Source organism: Carassius auratus, chromosome 12 (genome assembly GCF_003368295.1).
Source record: "Carassius auratus strain Wakin chromosome 12, ASM336829v1, whole genome shotgun sequence".
Taxonomy (NCBI): Eukaryota; Metazoa; Chordata; class Actinopteri; order Cypriniformes; family Cyprinidae; genus Carassius; species Carassius auratus.
In genome coordinates, this window is record NC_039254.1 from 11,292,582 (window position 1) to 11,314,849 (window position 22,268).

The 22,268-nt window shown below is 37.0% G+C and overlaps 2 protein-coding genes across 23 annotated transcripts in view; one reads left to right on the forward strand and one right to left on the reverse strand.

Annotated features, from left to right (window-relative positions):
* Positions 1-22,268, reverse strand: part of LOC113111835 (supervillin-like) — a 73,961-nt gene that overhangs the window by 27,115 nt on the left and 24,578 nt on the right. For 5 of the 21 annotated variants that reach the window (XR_003293367.1, XM_026276971.1, XM_026276967.1 and 2 more), the window contains exons 1-10: positions 21,763-22,030; positions 18,202-18,262; positions 17,607-17,692; positions 9,435-9,495; positions 7,509-7,657; positions 6,626-7,310; positions 5,772-5,867; positions 1,724-2,494; positions 1,062-1,229; positions 510-544 (exon numbers count right to left, since the gene is read on the reverse strand). Coding sequence is in view for 20 of the 21 variants with exons in the window: in XM_026276971.1 (XP_026132756.1) it covers positions 510-544; positions 1,062-1,229; positions 1,724-2,494; positions 5,772-5,867; positions 6,626-7,310; positions 7,509-7,657; positions 9,435-9,495; positions 17,607-17,692; positions 18,202-18,262; positions 21,763-21,817 (2,167 nt within the window). In the remaining variant the exon portion in view is untranslated. Of the gene's footprint in view, positions 1-509; positions 545-1,061; positions 1,230-1,723; positions 2,495-5,771; positions 5,868-6,625; positions 7,311-7,508; positions 7,658-9,434; positions 9,496-17,035; positions 17,140-17,606; positions 17,693-18,201; positions 18,263-21,762; positions 22,041-22,268 lie in introns of those variants that run through there. The other 16 variants (XM_026276969.1, XM_026276975.1, XM_026276972.1 and 13 more) reach the window with 11 other exon arrangements.
* LOC113111837 (uncharacterized) lies at positions 9,848-17,007 on the forward strand. 2 transcript variants are annotated; one of them, XM_026276985.1, is made up of 4 exons: positions 9,848-11,433; positions 11,836-13,651; positions 13,870-14,073; positions 14,189-17,007. In XM_026276985.1, the coding sequence occupies exons 2-4, from the start codon at positions 11,915-11,917 to the stop codon at positions 14,396-14,398; spliced, it is 2,151 nt and encodes a 716-aa protein (XP_026132770.1). In that variant the 5' UTR covers positions 9,848-11,433; positions 11,836-11,914; the 3' UTR covers positions 14,399-17,007. The 2 variants fall into 2 exon arrangements, with proteins under 2 accessions (XP_026132770.1, XP_026132769.1); XM_026276984.1 differs by having other exon boundaries at positions 9,848-10,675.

Here is a 22,268-nt window from a genome sequence, read left to right on the forward strand (position 1 = left end):
TTAAAATATCTTAATTTGCATTGTTTCAAAGATTTACCAAATTTTAATGTTAAATGATCAAATACTATTTATTTATTTTTTACATCTTGATCAAGGCACAACTTTAACTGTTGAAAATGTTAGGGTCAGCATTAATTCAGCATATTTTTATTCAGCAAGGATGCATTAGACTGATTTATATTCCCAAATAAATGCTGTTCTTTGCAGAAGTGTTGCAATGGTTTACAACAAATTTATTAAGCAACACATTTGTTTCAACACATCTGTTTCAATAATTGTATGTACTATCAGCATGTCTGCACACATAGGAAACTAATGTAACAGTTTTGTAATGTTATTGTGTCATCCTGCCCCATCACAAAATGTGTATACATAAGCCAGACAGCAACTAAAGGTGGCTAGCGTGACTTTCTATTTTAAAAATGACACAAAAGCAAAATATGCTATACTAAACCTTCAGTGATAACACCGAATGTGTTGCGTATACAAAAAAAAAAAAAAAAACTTACCTTCAGGGCTCAGTGGTTCAGGGCTTAGATGAGACCTAAAGGGAACAAAAGTTAAAAACTTAAAAAAGGGTTACAATTAAGCATCAAATAATTTGGGATTTTAAAATGATTTGGTCAACCAGCTGACTTGCAATAGTGTAAGCAGACAAAAGCAGCAGCAGCGTTAAGAAAAAGAGAATCAGGAAAATACACAAAGCAGCTAAAGGGAAAGTGCAGAAAACATAATCAGGCCTTATTAATCCACAGTGTTTGACAGAATTATAGATTTTGCAACATGCTACAGAAACAGAAAAAAAAAAAGACAACAAAGAACCTTTCATAAAAAACACTGACCAAACCTTTGGATTAGAATCCAATTCACATAAAAACAGTATACAGTGTGTTAAAGGAGTAAAATTATTTAGTGAGCCAAAAGCTTACTTAAAGTAACCAGTGCATACATACAGTGCAATCTGGGTTTAGTTTTCTGCACATCAATTGTAATTTTTAATTTGCACTCCAGGACAACTATATATATACAATATCGTGCATAAAACTACTCAAAATGCCTACCGGTCCGACTGTTCACGCTCAGTTGATGTGATAGGCTGTGTTCTAAACCTCTCAGATGTCTTTCTATTCTCAGTAGGACATATATACCGCAAAGGGCGACGAGATGAGCGATCTTTGACTCTCTCACTTCTCCAGGGTGCATGTGTATCTGGAGGCACCTCTTCTGCCCTATTATGTCACAAAGCATGACTGAACGAGGCAGCATTGTAGAATGGCAGGTGCACAGGCAAAATGCTAAAGCTGGATGAATATTTCATCTAAGCATCCTCACAGTGGGTTAAACTAACTAATGAAACCCCTACAAACATAAAAAGTGGTTAAGAATTATTTTGTCAGCAAAACTAACATAAATACACAATAATTCTCTAGAAATACAAAGCTGCCAAGCCAATGTAAGACAGACAGACAGGTAGAAATGGTTAATTATAACGGACAAAGTGCGCACTAGACAAGCCGAGCAGCATGATGGCTGAAAGAATAGAGCATTAAAATCTGCTGGTCAACTTTGAATGAGTGATTCCTCTGTAAGATCACTATGTCTCTTCTAACATTTCATTATCAAAAGTAGTTACATAAGATGAGATTTTGATTAACGGCATGTTAATCATCTATGTTAGATAATGTTAGTTAGTCGACATAATGATAAATGTACCACCACCTACAGTTCAGCTTTCCGGGGACTCGCAACACTTTCCAGGTAGGTGTGGCGAAGTTGGGCAACTGAAACCCTTGCATCATGGGATAGGTGATCACCATTGAGCACTTTCTCTTGAGGGGCGGGCTCTCTGATTGGATTCTGGATGGTATTCTGTTGGACATTTCCAATATTTCCAAACATATATCTCCCACTGGAGGTCTGGATTGGGGGGTAGCAGTTAGCTTCAGCTCTTCTATGGGCCTCTCGAGCTCTTGTTTGCATAGACTCTGTGGCCTGAAGTCGGGACACATGCTCTGTGTAAACCTCCCTTCTTGACTGACCTCCACAGCGCCCTCTGGGGTCATCTGCAATATCCTCCCTTCTGTGCCGACTGATGCCTGGGTTTACCTCTAAGTTGTCGGTACTTCCTTGGCACGGGTCTTCAGTGCTCCGTTCTTTCCGACGAATTTCAGAAGGTAAAACTGCCTTCCTGCTCCGCAGCAGCCCCACTGTTCTCACATCATGTTTTACCTCTGGTTCAAGCATTTCTTGAGTCTCTTGTTTATGCCTGGAACCAGATTCACTGCCCATAGAGAAGTAGCTCTGGCTCCCCAAGTCACGGCGTTCCTCTTGTCCAGGATGTGTAAGCCGCTGTTTGGCTGGAGCATCAGGTAGGTTGCGATTGTGAGGGAGATATCGAGGGTATGATTGGGGAAACTGGTTGTGTGCAGGTCCTTCTGTAGTTTGACCCCTGTGAAATGGCTCGTCATGGGCCAGTCTCTCCCTAACTCGGATTCTTCAGAAGAAGAGAAAAGGGTTGGTTACTTAGACTTAAGAGATATTAACGGACTCTGCAAAAGAAGAAATAAAAAACAGGACCATTTCATGGCCCTGGAAGTGAGTGGAAGCAAGAAATTCTGATCCATCCAAAACAACCCAAGCCACAGAACCAGTAGAAGTGGTTTGCGTTTTTTAGAATGTGGTTAAACAGCAAATTTGACAGTGTTTGGAATAAAATATAAAACATTGAGACACTAAAAGTGTGCATCAAAGTTGATGTTTTCAGTGGTTGGAATAATGAGAAACATGTTGCGCTTACTGTAACAAAGATCAAGCAGCAAAACAACAACTGAAACATACTGAAATAATCTCAAAATAGTGATTATAGTCAAAATATCATCAATAAAAGATCAGTCTATTGAATCAGAGGCTTCTCTGATTCCTGATTACAGATCCTGAAATCCCAAACTTTTATAGGTAACTATATTTTCATGTTTGAGCCATTTATACGGTTATGAAAAATACTGTGAAAACTAAGAAAACGTTTGCAAAAATAAATTAGCTTTAATACAATTAAATTTTATGGGCAATTTTATGTTATTCTTACTATGCAAAATTACAAAACCATTAAAGAAACAGATCACCTAAAAGTGACAATTGTTCTAACCCTCATGTCGTTCCAACGACAAAAGAAAATATATTAAAGAATTTTGAAGAACCCAACAAAACAAATAATTAACAAAATTATTTACTAAATAAATACTACAATGGGGACGACATGAGGAGGAGTACATGACAAAATTTCCATTTTGGGGTGACCTATCCCTTCAAATAATTGGCAAATGGAAAATATCTGCAGTGTAGCATAAATAAATCTGAAGAGAGAGAAAAAAAAAAGTTTAAATCAAATTATATATATATATATATATATATATATATATATATATATATATATATATATATATATATATATATATATATATATATATATATTTATTTTTTTATTTTTATTAACCATGGCCCCCGACTTCCTTAGAGCCTCCTGGGGTTCCACAAAACCCAGTTCGAATAGCTCTGCTTCATATGACAAATGACTGAAAAAAAACAAGAGATTCTGCATAGAGAATACTGAATAAGCTTTTCTGTGAACTGTAGAAAAACTCAAACCATTTTGATACATAAAGATGATTTCTCCCTTATATATTATCTTATAAATTTATAGCTATGGGCATCTCTACAAACCAGCTAATTTTACACAACACAGCATTCCATTACATGATGGATGAAAAAGGTTTGCTGATAAACTAGCTGGCTTTGTAATGACTGGTTCTTTATGTTAGGTCAGCAGAATCAAAGCTATCAGCAGGGGGAGGCAAAAGACTCTCTCATCCAAAAGCTTTAGCAGTCATTGCACTACCAGTGAAGGGACTTATAATCACAAAGAAAATTCCTATAACCCTTTTAAAATGTCTGTTTGACATAGATTTACACTCTTTGAGTCCATCTCTTCCATCTCCACCTCTTAACATTAATGCTTGGTTTCCATCCGCTCAGAGCCATAATACTGTTAAAAACAGAAGTTAGCAAACAATTCAACCATCCTCTACACATCACTCTTTTATGAGTTCTATCCCACACTACTCTAGTGGATAAAAGCGGTTTCTCCTGAAGCGAGCTTGACAGCTGCCATCTACACACTCACACTTGAGTTTCACATATGGTACCATGTACTCTGTTGAGCTCCTCTGGATCCCTGTTTAAGTGAAACCATGCACTAAACTCTGTAACTGTTGAGTCATGTGAACTGTTTTTAACCTTCTCCAAGCAGACTGTATTTTCAAGGCTGAAAAATGTCTCTAAAAAAATATAGCCAAGAGATATGGTACACAAAATGAAAAATAAAGTATTTTAAAAAAGTACATGCAAATATGAACACAGAGGTTTATTAACTTAAAGTCTGTGTTTACAATAAGACCAGTATCACGTATTTAAATATCTAAATAAAATTTAATGTAGACTTTAAATGCAAATTCATGGCAGTTGAACATTAACTCAGAAAGCATCTACATCTCATACTCATTGATCACTATAACAATAGGAAACCATATTTTTTAGAAGGTTATGATTGTGTTAATACTCTGTAGATCTTTTTTCAGAGGAAGTGGAGAGCACATCCTTCTATATTTCCCTCTACAAGTCTTCTATCTACATTGGGTTTGTTATGGCAGCAGACAAGGAATTGCAAAAGAGAAATATGTCCATATTGTAAAATAAAACACTAGTATTCTCTGGAAGAACTTCTAAGAATGTGAGAATGAAAGCACGGGGAAAGAATAGAAGAAGAAAAAAAGATGGGAACACAATTTGCATGTGAAATGATTCCCAGCAAACTTGGCTCTAGTGTTTTGCATGACTAATCAAGTTATCACACTCTCCATTTGGCATATTGAGCTAATGCAGGCCAAATGATCTGCATTTACATTCTTGTCGAGTTTGGTGACTCATAGCTTAAAAATGTTCTTTTCCACCACAATACCACAAACTCAAACATGTCACACTTGATTCAGCCAGGTACTGAAATACAATACAAGGACAATAACTGCCATATAGGGATAAACCACACACACACATACAAAGTAACTGGATCTGCCTGAAGAATATTAGCAAGAGTTAAGGGCAAACTGCAGCAAGAAGTCTAAACGTTCAATGACCAAATACAAACCCACAGCACTCATTATCAGCGTGGATGGGATGGGTGGTAGAAATGTGTGCGAGGATGGCCACTTTGTTACGGAAATGATAGGCCCAACTCAAAACCACTCCCTGAGCCCTCTTCCTTGCTGGTTCCAAATAACCTGACTGACTAACCAGCCCTCATTGTCCCTGGCCAGGTTGCTACTATGATCCTATAAGAAGAAAACAGTCACGTAGGCCTAATTTACAATTTTGTGTTCCAGTCTTCCAGGCTAAGTTTGGTCCCTTGTAGGGATGTGAAATATTTAGCATTTGCGACTTATTATCGCAACTGTTGTTTTAATGATATGCAAGTTATATTGAGTATGTCACTCACTTTGCAAAATAGAAACAAAAACACATCTTGAAAGTCCAGACTGCATGATGAAGCCTATTGAAATGCAGTCAGAATGCCCCAATAATTCAAGTTATGAAAACTTCCATGTTTGGGTTTCTGTTTTTAGGACTAGAGATGGTTTGAGATAGGGCCATGAGGTTAGGTGGGACCACTGTTAAGTGAAGGGTGTCAAACACACCCATAAATCCCAAACGTATGGTACCTGGAAGGCCAGTTGATCGGAGAGAGGGTGTCTCCTTCTGAATCAGTCTGAAGTGACCACTGGTTTGTTGACTGATCCGTTTGTTGACTACAGGAGCTGAATTAGTTGAGAAATGCCCAAAAGAGTGAACCACTCAATAGTTTAGTTTTTATGCTTCAAGAGAAGGGAAAAACAATTCTTCTTCTTCAAAAAAAAAAAAAAAAAAAAAAAAAAAGTATAATAAAATAAATAATAAACTGGGGAAAAAACTAGGTTCCTGAAAAGAAAGTAGGGCCTCAAATAAGTTATGAAAATTGAGCTCGGCCTGCTGGGAACAGGGTTTTAAAGGCCAAGTCCTCATTTGTTCACATTAACTAACCAATCAAACTTTATACTGACATTATAAAAGTGCTTTGGGTATTTCCTGAATATCATTCTTTATCATATTCATTTGCAATTTTTTGGCTTGGCTTGAAGTTGGGGATTTTAATTCTGCTGGAATCATTTGCAGGTTAATTTGGCACGCACTTTAATTCCAATGCGTCACACAGAGCACTGACCCATGCCATAAAGAAACAAATGCCAAAGGACAGTAAAGGTCAATGCTAATGGATAATGGTTCATAGTGAACAGAGCCCACCCATCTTTAGGGAGCTGTTAAAACATTCAAAACAGTACGCAAGCCAAATCCAGCATATTGACGGCTTTCTTTTGGGGAAAATACCTGTGAAAGACAGATTCAGGGGGATACCAGCCAACATTCTTTCCAAGAAAGGAAAGAGTAAGTGAAGGAAAATAAGACAACGATATATAAATATACTACTAGGTGACTCTAAGATAAAAAAAGAAACCTCTATCATGCTGAGAACACTCACCCGTGTCTTTGGAGGATGTTGTGAGCCTGCTGCTCAATAAACAGATCACCAGGAGATGCTCCCTGTTTTGGAGATGGCATCATGGCCCTTCGGCCTGCATTAGGCGAGCTGGGAACCCCCATCGCCCCGGGTTCCTTCCCTGGGACCCTGGCAGACCCTGATACATCCATATATGCAGATGGGTCAGGTGCAACCCCTCCACCTCCATGCAATCTATCCCGCTCCTTTGCCCTCCTCTGGTTCTCCAGATTCATCATCCTCTCGCGCTCGGAGATGGACTCTGTGCGATCCTGGATATACTCTGCATCGCTGTGAATGTGTGAACTGGCCCTGTCTACATGATGGCTGGGGGTGTAAGCATTATGCTCCATTCCATCTCCTCCTACTACCTTTGACCTATGTTGTCGGTCTGAGCCGTCGGGCTCTCTGGAGGTTTTGGAGTAGCGAGCCGTATAGTCAGTCTCCAACTCCTGATCTAGAGAGATGCCGTAGCGCTCTGCTAGCTGACGGCGCCGTTCTGCCTTGTACCGTGCGATCCTTTCAGCTTTAGAGTCCAGCTCTGCCACATGAGTGCAGCCAGTGCTATAGACAGTCTCTGGTTGGACTGTGTGGGTTCTGGACTGAACCTCTGCACTGTGCAGATTTGGGAAGTTTGGGTCATTTTTGCCATAGTGCTGAAGAGAAACTGCAAAGAGAGAGGTAAAGAAAGATAAAACAGTTTATACTGAATCAGTTTGTCTAAACTTTTATAATCAACTCCAACCTATCTTTGCTGTACTGATATGCAACCTTGTAATACAGATGCTTAATGCACATTATTCCTCAATCATGTTATAGGTGAGTGAACGATTCAAAGTATAAAAATATTAAGCACAGTTCTCACCTGTACAGGGGTCACAGGTGTCTGCAGCACGGGTATATCTTGGAGTGTCCTCCTCTAGCATTCGATTGGTAACTAGACCGTCACAGCCTGGGAGATTTTGGAGAACATCACTATCGAATCCCTCCAGACGTCTTGCAATTCGCTCTTTCCTATAAGCAGGAGTGGTACAAGGGCATATAAAAAAGTATTATTCTTAATCTGGGTGGGGCGGGGGTCAGAAGCGGTAAAGGCCGGGACACACATAGGCGGAGTTTCACTTTTGTGCGTGGGGGGGCACCTACCAGCAGATGCGGTGTAGCAGTCGATTCTATTCCCCACGGAATGTCTGTTTCCCTTTACGCAAACATACTACAATTCTTGCGTAGTTGCCGAGTTACTATACGTACGATCAGAACTAGCGTGCGCAAGAAGCGTGAAAATAAATAAATACAGAATTCATATTTTCTAATTTTATTTGTCCTATCTTATAATTTTTGTGGATATAATGAGTAAGTTTAGAATTAATTATTTTTAATCAGTAATTAGAAAATATGAATTCTGTATTTATTTTTATTTTTCAAAGCACAAGACAGGCATTAATTGGCTCTGGTCTGGGGGGGCAGTGCCCCCCTTAGCCCCCCCAAACTCCGCCCATGGGGACATACCAAGGCAATGGTAAGCGTTGGGGCAGAACAACAGTTGGGCTAGTTTGTTTGATGTGCTCCACTCATCATGCTCATGTTGGAGAAAGCTTGCCCGATTCAACATGTTAAATCAGTGTCGGGACTGTCGCCAAAAGTGAGAACTCTGATTGGATGTTCAGTTCAGTGAACGAGTCGGTGCCCAGGAATTAAAGTGATGAAAGCAAGCATGTAAATGAAGATGGAACAGAAGGCTTTTACGTGACCTTTCCCAATCATTGTCATTTGCGAATGTTTTCATAACAACATGAGCCCCTTAAAATGATTTAAGTTATCAATTTTACTGATATTCAAAATGGTAAGCAAGCGCCGCTTTGTTTACATTTCGTATTTCTGCGTTTCTCATATCTCTTTGTTTCGGTTTCTTCTTTATGAATGACGAATATACACTATTGATAGTTGCTGATATGGACCGCTCATTCCTCTCACGCAGGCGCAAAACGCACATGATAGTTTGCCATTTCCTCAGTCTGTGCGGTGTGTTTGAGCGCAGCTCTTTGGTCCGACGCAGCCAAACACAAGACGACAACACCATCGGTTTTCATCGACGCAATTCTTTGAAGTCGACTTGGTGTGTCCCTAGCACTTTAGTATAGGGACCATTTCTTACTATTAATTAGTAGCTTATTATCATGCCTATTATTAACATATTGGCTGTTTATTAGCACTTATAAAGCATTTAATCTACTAGCCAGATTCAACATCCCTAATCATACCCAATACTTAAACTTAAAAACTACCTTATTATTTAAAAGCAGCACATTAGGAGTTTACTGAGAGAAAAGGCATAGTTAATGGTTTGTTAATAGCGAGAATTTGAACTGAAAATTGTGTGAACAAAAAAACATTCGCTAGTGAAAAAACAATACTTTTTTTTTGTAGTTTTCCATATATTTTATATTTTTGTTACATTTATACAGTCCCAATCAAAAGCCTAGATTCTGTTAGAAATATATATATTTATTTTATTTTTGAAGGAAGTTTTAGTGCTCACAAAGGCTATGTGTATTTGATAGAAGAAAAAAAATTATATTAATAACCCCTAGCTTTTAAATGATAGTGTACACATTTATTACACATTAATCAGTCATTGTTTTTTTTTTTTTTTTATATGAATGCTACTTTAATTCTGTTGAAGAGCTTGAAACACGTGTTGAAAGGGAAATTAAATTGTGCTGACAATTTTTTTAACCTGTATAAACTGAACTTTGGCTGTGCATGCTTTGAGAATGATTTAACTTCTCACCTGTTCATGTCCCAACTCTGACTCGAGCTTACACTCTCAAAGCGTTTCCTTAATTCTGAGACTAAAAAAAAGAGAAAAAGAAAAGCAAAGTGAGAATGGACCGGTAAAATAATGATCTCTCAGAAGAACAAGTAAATCTATAAAACCACTAGAAATACTAAAATGTAGTAAAGAGTACTCTGTATTTGTTATATTTAGAAAAGAAACAAGTAGAGCTTACAGTATACTGCAAGATAAATAACATTTCACACCACATGAGGACAGTCTAATCGTTACATAGTTTAGCTTTGCACACTAGTGTTTAATAAGTCTTGTTTCATGATTTCTGAGAGCTCTTGGGCAACACTATTATTTTCCTACAGTAAGACCTAACAATGAGTGGTAAACATAAAAATGCCAATCCAATCCCATCCCATCCCTTGTATTTGTTTTCCAAATGAATTAAATTATCCTTATATAGTATTGCTTCTAGTGTCACCAAGTATACTGCCATGTAGCTACAGTGACACAATTCCAATAATACTTGAGGAGACAAAAGTCCAGTGTGTTATCTAAAACAAAAGCTGCTTACAGTCATCTGCCATTAGCTAGGAGCATGGCTGACTGGCTAAACACAAAAGTTAGCCAATCATAGGTGCATCCTCAGTGAATGTTGTTTCAGCTGTAGCCATGGAAATATGACACTCAACTGTGTTCGGTCACCAGAAGACTGAGAAGAGATTGAGAGGAGACTCATCATGGGCTAATGGGTGATTCTCGCGAAATTAGACTTATGAGGTGTCATGAAACATTTTGATAATAAAAGTAAATGCTATCAAAATAAGAAGGATACAGTTATAAACATCTCTTCATCTACTATTTTGCACATGATTTCAAATTACATAATAAATACCAATTTATTAATTTTTTTCACATTTAAGGGAAAATTTCTCATTACCGCAACGTGTCCATGACTGGATTTGGGTTCTTTGAGGTGGAATATTTTATAATTAAAAAATATAAAAAATAAAAAGCTTCAGTGCATGTTGTACTATAAACATTTACAGTAAATAAACATGTGGTATTTTGTGATCATTGGTAAATGTAATAAAAATAATAAGGAATATAAATGTGTCCAAGACCAATTTTCTCATCCTCCGCAACAATTTTCAATCATTGTTTAAGTCCTCAAGGAACTAACATTTTCAAGGAGTTTTGCTGGAAGGGACATAATTGACTGTGACACTCAAGATGGCTACCAGGTAAGCAGTTCTTATTTTTTTTCTCCAGATAAAAGTTAAAATGTTGCTTGTCAAAGTACCTACACAACTTTTTAGTTCTCATTACCGAAACATGAGTTTGTGAAGTTTTAAAAAATGTTGCCGTTTTAATTTTTTGATTGCTATATACCCCATTATGGTCTAAGTATAAAAAGAGAGGGAAAGTTTAGCTAACCCTCATTAATCTTCAACAGTAAGCAAAAATGTTTAAGGTCGCTCATCCTCCGCAACACCATTATCATTCACCGCAACAATTGAAGGCCTGTTGCGGTAGAGATACTCAATGTTTCAGTAATGAGAAAAAGACTTATGAAGGAGGAATGTGCACTATAACTCTAAGCTAATAAGCTAATTTCAATATAACTTGATATTTGCCTTAACTTCTTGAACAGATTGCACAAACAAAATAGCTATTACAACCCCCCCAGCAGGGCTCACAAATTTTTCATTTTTATGAAGTGCATCCACAAAAAGGACTGTGAATGCAGTATAGGCCACCTACTATAAATGTAATATTATTAAATTTTATTATTAAATTTTTTACTGTAAAACAATGTATTTCTATGTCTTTTTTTATGAAATGTTACATTCAATCAAGATGGATATTGTATATTTTGTTACAGGCAAGCATCAGTTGAAAAGAAAAGGGCATCAGCGAAAGAAAGGCTTGCAAAGCATAGGGAAAAAATATATAGTAATCCAGTGTTACTTGAGGAGTACAGAAGAAAGGAGAGAGAAAGGTCAGGGAACAGGGCGATAATAGGGAGCATATATAACTTGGATTAATTGTTTTGACCAACACTTGCACTCATTCCCACACAGACACATGTATGCACACAGAAACATAAGTACACACACACACACACACACACACACACACACACACACAAACACACAGTTGCTGACATGCAAATGTGAAGGCTGACATAATTGTACAGTATACGCTATATTGTAGATATACACACTCTCTTTCACACACATCACACACAGACATGTGTGTGCGTGCTTACACTCACACAAGCATGCACACACACACACACAAACACACACACGCCTACCATTCATAAATGAAAAATTGTGTGCATTTGTATTTATGTCAGTGCTTACTGCATTTCACCTTTCATTATTTTTTTCTTTTTAAGGTATCGGAAACGTAAAGAAAATGGTAAAATTAAGACTACTCAAGACCTCACAAGTAGACAGCATGAGAGAAAAAAAAAAATGTGGAAGAAAAATTCTGCAAAATATTACAGAAAAAAAAAGCAAGAGCAAGCACTTCTAGATCTAACCCCAACATCTTCATTTTCTGAGACAGAAAATTCCTTTGGAAATGAAGAAAATAACAGACAGGAACACGACACAAATAATGAAAGTCTGAACAGAACACCAGCAAAAGAAAGTTTAGACCTGAAAGGGCCAATTGAGGCATCAACCCCACAGAGAACACGGCCAGTCATTAAAAAAAGAGAGCGGGCATCAAGGACTGTGGCCAAATTAAGAGCAAAACTAAGGTATGTTGAAGAGAAACTTAGGGCAAAGAAAACACAACTGCTGACACTAAACAGAAAAATTAGAAGGCTGGCGGCTAATAGAACAAAAAGTGCAATGCTACCAGCAAATATTTCACAGAGGGTCAGTATCAGAGAGGCTAAAAAGGGACTGATGATCAATAGCAGGCGCAAACAACTTGACAAGATTGTGAGCATGTTCCTACATCGGGATGATGTCTCAACTATCATAAATGGCAAGTCTGGAGAGATTCGTCGCAAGGGACAAATTTATAGAAAAAGAGCACTCACAGACACCATGGCAAAACTCCATCAACGCTTCCTTGTTGAACATCCTGAGCAAACAGTGTCCAAAGCTCAGTTCTTTAGATTGAGGCCATTTTGGATTATTAGGCCTAAAGTTAAAGACAGAGAGACGTGTGCATGTAAAATGCACGAGAACATTGGCTTTAAATTAAAAAGAATGCAACAACTGGGTATCATTGAAACATCAAGCCCAGAGGATCTTGTGCAGTCCAGTGTGTGTGACACTGGCAACATGTCCTGCATGTACGGCAGATGTCAAAAATGCATTGAAAAGACCTTTCCCACATCCTTAGATCCTCTCACTCAGGGGAACACGGTCATCTGGCAAGAGTGGGTCACAAGGTCTGTCACTGTAACAAAGACCCTCAAGGATGGATCTACAGAAGAAAGGCAGACAAAGAAAACGGTCCTCGAAAAACGTACCTCATCCATTGAGCGGTTGCTGGCCCTAACAACAGAACACCTTCCAGGTTTTGCCATTCACATGTTTAATGTCAAGAACCAATATTTGTCATTGAAAGCAATGAAAGATACCCTGACAGATGATGCTGTTGCTGTGCATGTAGATTACAGCGAAAATTACAGCTGCAAATATGCCAAAGAAATCAAGGACACCCATTTTGGAACTGGGAATGATCAGGTAACCCTCCACACCGGGGTACTCTATCTCAGTAGGGGCAGAGTGGAAGCCTTTGCATCCCTCTCATCATCTCTACAGCACGATGCAGTGGCAACCTGGGCTCATCTTGACCCAGTGCTGAGATACATACGAGGAAAGTATCCTGAAGTCCACAACCTACATTTCATTTCAGATGGCCCAACTTCCCAGTATAGAAACAAAACATCTTTCTATCTAGCCTCCACTGTGCCCTTTATGCATGGATTTGAATGGGTGACCTGGAACTATACTGAGGCATCACATGGCAAAGGTGCACCAGATGGAGTTGGTGGGGCCTTGAAGAATCTTGCGGACAGAATTGTTTCTTATGGGACCAGTATTCCTGATGCAGACTCTCTGTATGAGCAGCTGAAGAACAATTCATCAGTGACTCTGTACAAAGTATCAGAGGAGAAAATAAAGGCCAGCCGCGAATTGGTTCCCCCCAACCTGAAAGCAGTTCCTGGGACACTGAAAATACACCAAGTGAGTCAACATTTATGTTAATTATATGATTAAATATGAAGAAATGTAGTTTAATAAGTAAATGTAGTTAAGTAGTATGTAGTTACAGAAGTTAAATAAATAAGTTAAATTATCCATGTAATTAACATGGAAAGCAGACCACACCAGTATCTGAAATAATCTCATAAAATATTGTATGTAACTGAGTCAATGTGTCTTTTTGAATTCCACCCTAACAGCTGACATCCACAAAACCAGGAGTCATAAATACACGGGAGGTGTCATGCTTTTGTGGAAAAAATTGCCAGTGCTTTTCTACAAATTGCCACATGTTCTCTGAGGAAAGAGATGAGGACCCTGACAGAACAGAGGCCACCATAGAGGTTGGACAGTGGGTCCTGGTTGAATACGATGGTGACTTGTTCCCTGGTACAGTCACACAGGTGAATTTAATTTCAAAATTTCTGTTAATGTGTGAATATTTCTCAGTTACATTACATTATAGTACATTCTGTCCTGCCAAAATTTGTAGAGGCTATATAAATGTTTTTAAAACAGATTGCTGAAGGGCAGTATGAAGTCGACACCATGAATTGTGCAGGGGAGAACCGCTTCTATGTACCAAGCATCAGATTTCCAGGAGAAAGGGTCTGGTACTATCGTCAGGACATACGGGACATAATCCCAGAACCACTTCCTGTCACCTCCTCTGCTAGACATTTCTGCATTTTACCTGACATATGGGCAAAACACAAGAAATGCTCATGAATGAGTTACAGTTTAGGGAAAACGTGATTGGTACAGAGCAGTCATTCCAGTTGTTTGTTCTAGTTGTTTGACCAACTCAAATCGAGTTGCTGCTATTCAAGTTCTTCACATTAAATTATTCTCAGAAAAAGTTTGTGTGGTTCAATGTCAGGACCAAATTGTTTTAGCTAAACTAAATTCTTTTTACAAGAGCACATGATGCTGTTAAATTTAAATGTTTCTCAGGACCACATGATGATATGTTACATTGAAATAGTTCTCATCACATGGTTGTATGTTTAACTAGAATGATAAAATGTATACTAATGGTTGTATCATTGTTAGTACTACAGTGTAGGCTACATGACATGATTCTTAAGAAGAGCACAAGATTGTAACTTGTTAACACAAGTCATGGTATTGTGATGATTACAATAAATGAGAAAATGAAACACTGTTTATGAAATAAATGTTCTTTTAAAAATTGTATGAGTTTTAAATATGTAATATAGGGTTAGGCATCAAACCCCTTTGTCAACAGTCAATGTTTGAGCTAAATATCATTTCCGAAACATTGATCCTCATTACCGAAATGACATTTTCATTACCGCAACATGTATATTTTTTACAAATTAAGCAATAATTAGATCATCATAATTTGTTTTAAAATGCATATACATATTATACAACACTGCTTATTTAAAGTCTGCTACATGACAAATGTGTATGGTATCTTTTAGTAAAATAATTAAATAAAAGAAATTGTAAGTCATCGCGCATGTTTCGGTAATGAGAGAAAATAAGGAAATTACAAAAAATAATAAATATGAAAAAGTAATATCTCCAGAGTTTAACATAGCTTTGAGCATGAGTAATAAGGGTCTACTTTAACATTAGCCAAAAATACACATTTTTAACCATATATTTAATGTAATGTCATGTTGCGGTAATGATAATTTTTTATGGACTTCATCTAAAAAATTAAAAAATTATATAGGAAATATTTTTTTAAATCTTCTAAAAATAATGGTTATAGTAAGTTCAGACCTCAATCTTATATGTGCAAAAAGAAAATTGGCTTCAAGGGCATTTTAAAAATTCTGATGCTAGACACCTGCTATATCTGGATTTCATGAGAATCACCCTAATGTGTACACACGGCACACTTGTTTTTAACAATGCTTCCCCAGCCTGGTCTCTCTGTGATTCAAAGCAAAGTTCTTAGCGATGCAATGAAGACACAGGGCAGGTTTATTCCCACAGGGCAGGATTTCGCTTTCTGTAACATGTAGTCAAGTAACAGACTTTTTAAGACCTTTTTAAGACCAAATAAAAAATAAATAAAGGAATAAATTGAACCGAATACAATACAATAATTCAAAATAGTCTTTAAATGTAAATATAGCAGCTTGTATATCTTGTTGATATTGGAAAAATGATCAACCAATCTCTATTTTTTATTCATATTTCTTTGTTTTCATTTATTTGTTCAAGGTTTGAATATCTCTGCTCCCTACCAATAGTAGTTTTCCAGCGCAAATGTCTAAAGATCCTTAAATTATATGCATTTACTTGAGACACAAAATAACAAAATAGTAAGTTTTGTTTATGAAAAATTCATCAAAATGAACTGTTTGATTAAAACATTAACAAAAATCTGCCGCAGAAAAACAAATTCAGCTTAATTTTCAAATGCTTGTTCTTTTTTTTTTTTTTTTTTTTACACATTAACTCTCTCAATCTTGATTGAAGGATTTTTGTATTGGAAAACAAAACAAAAATACTAAGGAAGATATTCTTCTGCTTTTTTTGCAGCACATATAATGACAAGCCTACGTTTCTGATCCAATATATTTTTAGGCCTTAATTTGTGGAAGGGCTACTTAAGACTTAAGTCCAAGAACATATATTTCAAAGTGTCAAAGAACATTTCGTTATATTTATCTTATTTTTATTCATTTATTAGACACTCCAATATATTTTAAGTAACACAGCGAGAGCGTTTGTTATGTCATGTTTTAAATCAAGTTCCCACTTGTAAAGTGGGGAAGAACAAACAGCAGTATAGAACTGACATTAGACAGACCACGATTCTAACAAGCCAGGATTACACAATTATAAGAGCTTCGTGCAAGCAAAACGAATGGGGGACATAAAATAACTAAAATATACAAAGTTTTAGCCAAGAATAATCACTGTCAGCTTTCTGAAAGGAGAACACCTACTGTGACCTGCAAATTTACAACACACACATACTAAAAAACTAATGGAAACAATGTGGACTTGATTTCATCCATCAGGAATTAATCGTAGGTGAAAAGTGGGTGTTATGCACTAAAATGGAGCCAAACCAAATGTGAGTTTACTAAAACAAATGTCTAAACTGCTATTTGGCTAGCAAATAAATAACAAATAGCCTGTGTGATGTCAGTGGACAATTACAAGCACAATAAATTGTTCACAATAAGACCAGGCACAAACATTTAGAAATCAATTTAGATTTCTTTTTAAGCTATAAAAATATGCTTAAATTAAATTCAAAATATGCGTTAAAGTATGTTAAGAGACCGACAACATGTATAAGCCCACTGGCAGGATTTGTAAAAACTAAAAGACCGAACACGACTTAAAAATGCAAAAATGTATTTTGGTGCTTACCAGAAGAAAGCTGCTCCTGCAAGAGCTCCACAAAATCATGTTCAACCATTTTCTGAATTGAATTTCAGTGCAAACAGTTTCACAAAGTATCTTTGCACTCTCTTTCACACAACTGTCACATGTTTCAGGGTCAGTAAGCAAGAGAACTTGCCCAACAACAGGTGGCCCCCAGCAGACCAAATATAGGTCATCAACACCCCCCGCCAACCCCCAACCCAATGACCTCCATGTGTCCAGGAACCATCAAGACAATGCTAATTGAAAAAACATACAGTCTGGTAAACTTTGATCAAGGCACTAGCATTATATACTTTTTTCACTTGCCATTATAGCAGATCGTTGTTGTCTAATGTGAATACAGAATGTCTTATGTGACTATATCAGGAAAAGACACCCTAAAATGAAATGGGCTTAAGAGCTACAGATCATTTAGTGTTCAAATCAAGTCAAGTGAATCTTTCTAAGTTTGTGACAGAGCTCGTGGCTCCTGGTTTAGTGAGAGTCTAACTGAACTGATATAATAGTCATGATAAAGAACCACGCAGCGAGTGTTGGTGTATACTGTACTTACCCTTAGGTGAATTTCCCAGCAGACTGACATGTAATTCTTTGCTGGTTCCCTCGTCTTTCTCTTCAAACAAGAACTCTTTCTGGAAGCTGGAAAAGAAAGAGAAACCAGCTTTAAATTTCAATACATTTTGCATATAATCTTTATAACAGAAACAAGAGGCCTCAGAATTGCCTGCTTCTGTTGAAGCAGCACCTGAAAGGGGATCTGAATCTTGGCAGAAATCACACCGATCTATCCAAAAAATGTGAAATGCAATCTCTTCACATAAAAATCTGATTTTCCACAACTGGAAAAGTTTTTTTTTTAAATAAAGTTGTAACAAGGGTAATAAGGTTAAGAAATATTTTCCCAACAGCAAATAATGCCAAAGCACCATACAGGACAAAAACAAATAATTGGTAGAGTAAATATAACACATTTAAACCCACATCCCAAAGCATGACTACATCTGGAGCTACGCAATGTAGTCCTATTAAATTTGTTCAAGCCTTATACAAGACATTTAAAAAGACAAACATTTCTGTTAGTGTGGATCTTTTCCACTGAGCTTATACAAGCACTCAAAACCCAAGTTATATAAAAATAAGGATCTTACCTAAAAGCTCTCCGTTGTAGTTTGCTATTGCCAACTTTAGGAGATGTTTCTCCTGTGAAGCCTGTGCACACAAAAGAAAGCATAGCCTTCAGACTACAAATACTCCTGCTGGTGACAGGAGTGATCAGCGAAAGTTGTTTCAAAGGCCCCATGTGAAGGGCAGGAACAAAAACAATAGTATCCATTTCATTGATTTCAACATGGTGCTATGTCCATAGTTGAAAAGACTTCTTTCTGCATACTCATAGCTACATTTGTATGCAGAGAGTAAACTGCCAATAGAAAACATACACTCACAGATATCCTGATTGGAAATGCACCATTTTCAGCAACAGCAAAGATATGGAAGAAAAAAACAACGCAATGCAGTGATAATGAATTCTGCCCAAAACTAATAATAATAAATTCATTTATATTTATATTGTTAGGGCAAATAAATAGACAAAATAAGACTAAACCCCCTTTTTGTCATTCAAAAACTCAATATTTTAATATTTTAATCTACAATAAGGACTATGGTTAGATGTCATTATCTCCTTCCTTCTCGATCTATAAAAACCATTTGAGAAGAGAAAGTGAATGAGAGAGCCAGCTGATGGCTTGTGTTTTGGTACGGAGTGAGTTTTCACAGCTGGGATGAGTATCTGTGAAAAACATTCCTCCCTGCCTAAAAATCTCCACTCACTTCAGAGTCACAGGGCCAGTGGACAAGGCAACATCAACCGGAGGGGGATGGAAAGAGAGAACGGGAAACTTTTGGAAGAAAAGAGACATTATACACTTAGATACTGGGTGGAGGCAAAATAAAGTGGATTTGTCCTGCTATACTTGATTCAAGATATGTTTTAGCTTCAAAGAATAGAGCAGTAGTTCTCAAACATTTTACACCAAGTAACACCTCAGAAAATATTTGTCTCTCCATGTACCACCATAACGACCAACATTAAATTTCAGCAGCAGTAGTAGGCCTAATTATTCACCTACAGCATGCACAGTTAAAAAAACGAAGCAATTTTATTCCTAATAAGAATATTTATTATTGTTGGCCACTTTTAACATTGCAAATACAGCTTGAACATTAACACTGCACTGTGCTTACATACAGGTAAATAAAAAAAAAAAAAATTATTAAATTAAAATTGACTGCCTAAAATTTTTTAACATTTTTTACTGTACTTAAAACTGAACTTTACTTAAATGTAAAGTAAAAAATTTACAGTAGTTCTACACATATACAGTACACATGTTGAGAGAATCGGTGGAATAGAGAATTCACAGCAAATTACAGAAACTCCTCTGTTCTGGTACCCTGCACTGAGTACATCTTCCTGTGCCATATGTTATGAAGTGCTATTGTTGCATCTGGGATAATTCAACTACAAAGCCATTGCCATTCAACCAAACCAAGTGATAAATGATGCCAGTGTTAAAAACAAAGCATTGACTGATTTTCCGATGTCCTTACTAAATTAACACTACAGGGTAAATTAAAAGTTAATGACAATGTTTCCCAGAAGCAGGAACAACATCACAAACCCATCATGCAAACTGACTGTTCGTAATGCAGATAAACTGGACTGATCACTTAAATTATCCTACGCACCAATTACAGTATCTGCATTGCATGGTTTTGTTGAGAGCACCCCCAACAGACATGCATGAAAATCCACAAGACCTTGGCTCTGTGCCTGCTTAAGTACAGATGCTAATCAGACACAGTCAAGTGTGACATTTACTTCACTTTAAATGGCACGCATGTTATTCCACAGGCCTGTGACACACCAACATACCCCTCTGATCTACAACAAGCATCATATAGAGGCTGACTGCACAGCTATGAAACTTGTTCAGGTTAATTTTATGTTCCAGCATATCACACACCTGTTTTCCAGCATAGTCAGGATCAAATAATATGGTGACTGGTAAACTTGCATGACTGTAGGGTTCAGTCACTGATATCTGGTATTAGTTGGAGTAGAAGCATGGGGGAGATAAAGCAAGTCACAGCTTGTTTGGTGAAATGACGAGATCATAAACCCAATGCTCTCAGGCTCTTAAATGCTCTCACCATTTAGACACATTTAGAAATGATAAACCACAATGCAAGTAAAATAACTGAAAAGGAATTTAATAATTATCCTAACTATGTAGAAAGGTTTAATCGATCACATTTCAACAAATGTACACTGCCATTCAAAATATGATTTCTTAAAGTTTTTTGAAAGAAGTCTCTTGTATTGCATTTATTTGGTCAAAACTATCTAAAAATGTAATATTATAAAAGATTACAATTAAAATAACTTCTATATTTGAATATATTTTTAAACAATTTATTCCAGATGGCAAAGTTGAATTTTCAGCACCCATTACTCTAGTCTTTAGTGTCTCATGATCCTTTGGAAATCATTTGAATATGCTGATCTGGTGCTCAAGTAATATTTTTTATTAGTGTTCAATGCCAAAAACAGTTGTGCTGTTTTCCAGAGTTCATCCATACCGAATAAAAGTATTAATACACTATCTAAACTTAATGACCTCAAATGTATTGAACAATAATGAACTAATAAATATTTTTAATAAATCTGAATAATTATAGCATTTAAGTACAATTAAGAAAGCAAAGCAATTGACAACTAATAAGTTAAAGAAATTATAAAAAGTCAGCAAGTAGAACATGCTACTCATTGATTTAAAAAACCTGGAAAACACAGGTCTAAAGATGTTACAGTCAGGTGCTATTGTAGGACTTGTCACATCTAATAAAGGATTAGTCTTCTAAAGGAATAGGATTAGTCAGTGTGACACAGTAAGTTTGCCATCATGCATAGGTATGGCGACACTTACACTAAATCATGATGTTTAATACTATGTTTAATACCATTTAAACTCCAAACATTCTCCAATGCCTTTAAACGAGTGTAAAACTGTCATTTACAGATTCACAGACAAATGGGAAGATCTTAAGAGTCTTAAATGAGACAGCTGGTGTCTGCAATCCAGAAAAAAATGGTGAATTAGGTGACAGGGAATCTCTAAAACCCATTCATACATATACCCAATTAACCTATTTACAATTAAAGCAGTCTAAACACAGATAATTATAGAATACATCCACTATGATAGAAAAAAAACATTTGAAAACACTCAATTATAGTCATCTAGATGCACAAAATATCTAAAAGGCACAAACACCTGCTATAAATGTGCAAATGTACCACTTAACTAACACACAGGACAAATGAAAAAGCATGTGCTGTTGCGCAAGTGCACAGACCAAAACAAAACCATTAAAAGGCAATACCACAAGTTGAACTTTCTTAAACTGACTAACAGACAGAATCTGCAGAATTTAAACTATTGAAAGCATTTGCATCTAAACCACAAAATGCAAAAGACACATTACTTATTCTGCTTCATAATGCCTCAATTCTCTTCATTTGGAGTCAGCAAGTTCCTTGTCCTGAGTACTTAGGTCCTTGGAGGCTCCAGTACCATTTAAACCCAAGCAGCATTTGGTGGGCCATTACCCATCCCATCCCTCTTTAACTGCCATTTACTTACCTTGGCACAACTTGACATGGTTGATGTAGTTAGAGATCCAAGGGTTCCGGTACATGTTGATAAAATAAAATAAGGAGTGGACGACAGATAAGAAAAGAAAGTGACTGGAAAGGAGGGAGGGGGTTGTGAAGGACCAAAGAGAGGAGGAAAATAGGAGAGAGTGAGAGAGGACTGCAGAAAGGCAGCAGTGTCTGAATTGCAAGGTGATGCAGAGTTAGCTGCAGCAGTCCTGGGACAGCCAGAGAAGGGAGGTGGAGAGAAAGAGAGAGAGAAAAACGCTGCGAGAGGAGGAGGAGAACAGTATCTCTCCAACACTATGACACTATGCTGACGGAGAGCCTTTGGCTGTCTGCATGGCTACTGCTAAATGCTAGCAAGGTAACTCCGGTGCTAATGCTGCTCACTGCTAATCAGATTAACAACACTGAGGCTGGGGGATGAGAGGAGAGAGAGAAATGTATATGGAGAGGTGGGGGGGGGGAGACAATGGTGGTCAGATAGTAGCG

Coding starts and splice junctions, on each gene's coding strand:
- LOC113111837 (XM_026276984.1), top strand. Junction 13,652..13,869: donor GGACACTGAAAATACACCAA/GTGAGTCAACAT, acceptor CCACCCTAACAG/CTGACATCCACAAAACCAGG. Junction 14,074..14,188: donor TCCCTGGTACAGTCACACAG/GTGAATTTAATT, acceptor TTTTTAAAACAG/ATTGCTGAAGGGCAGTATGA.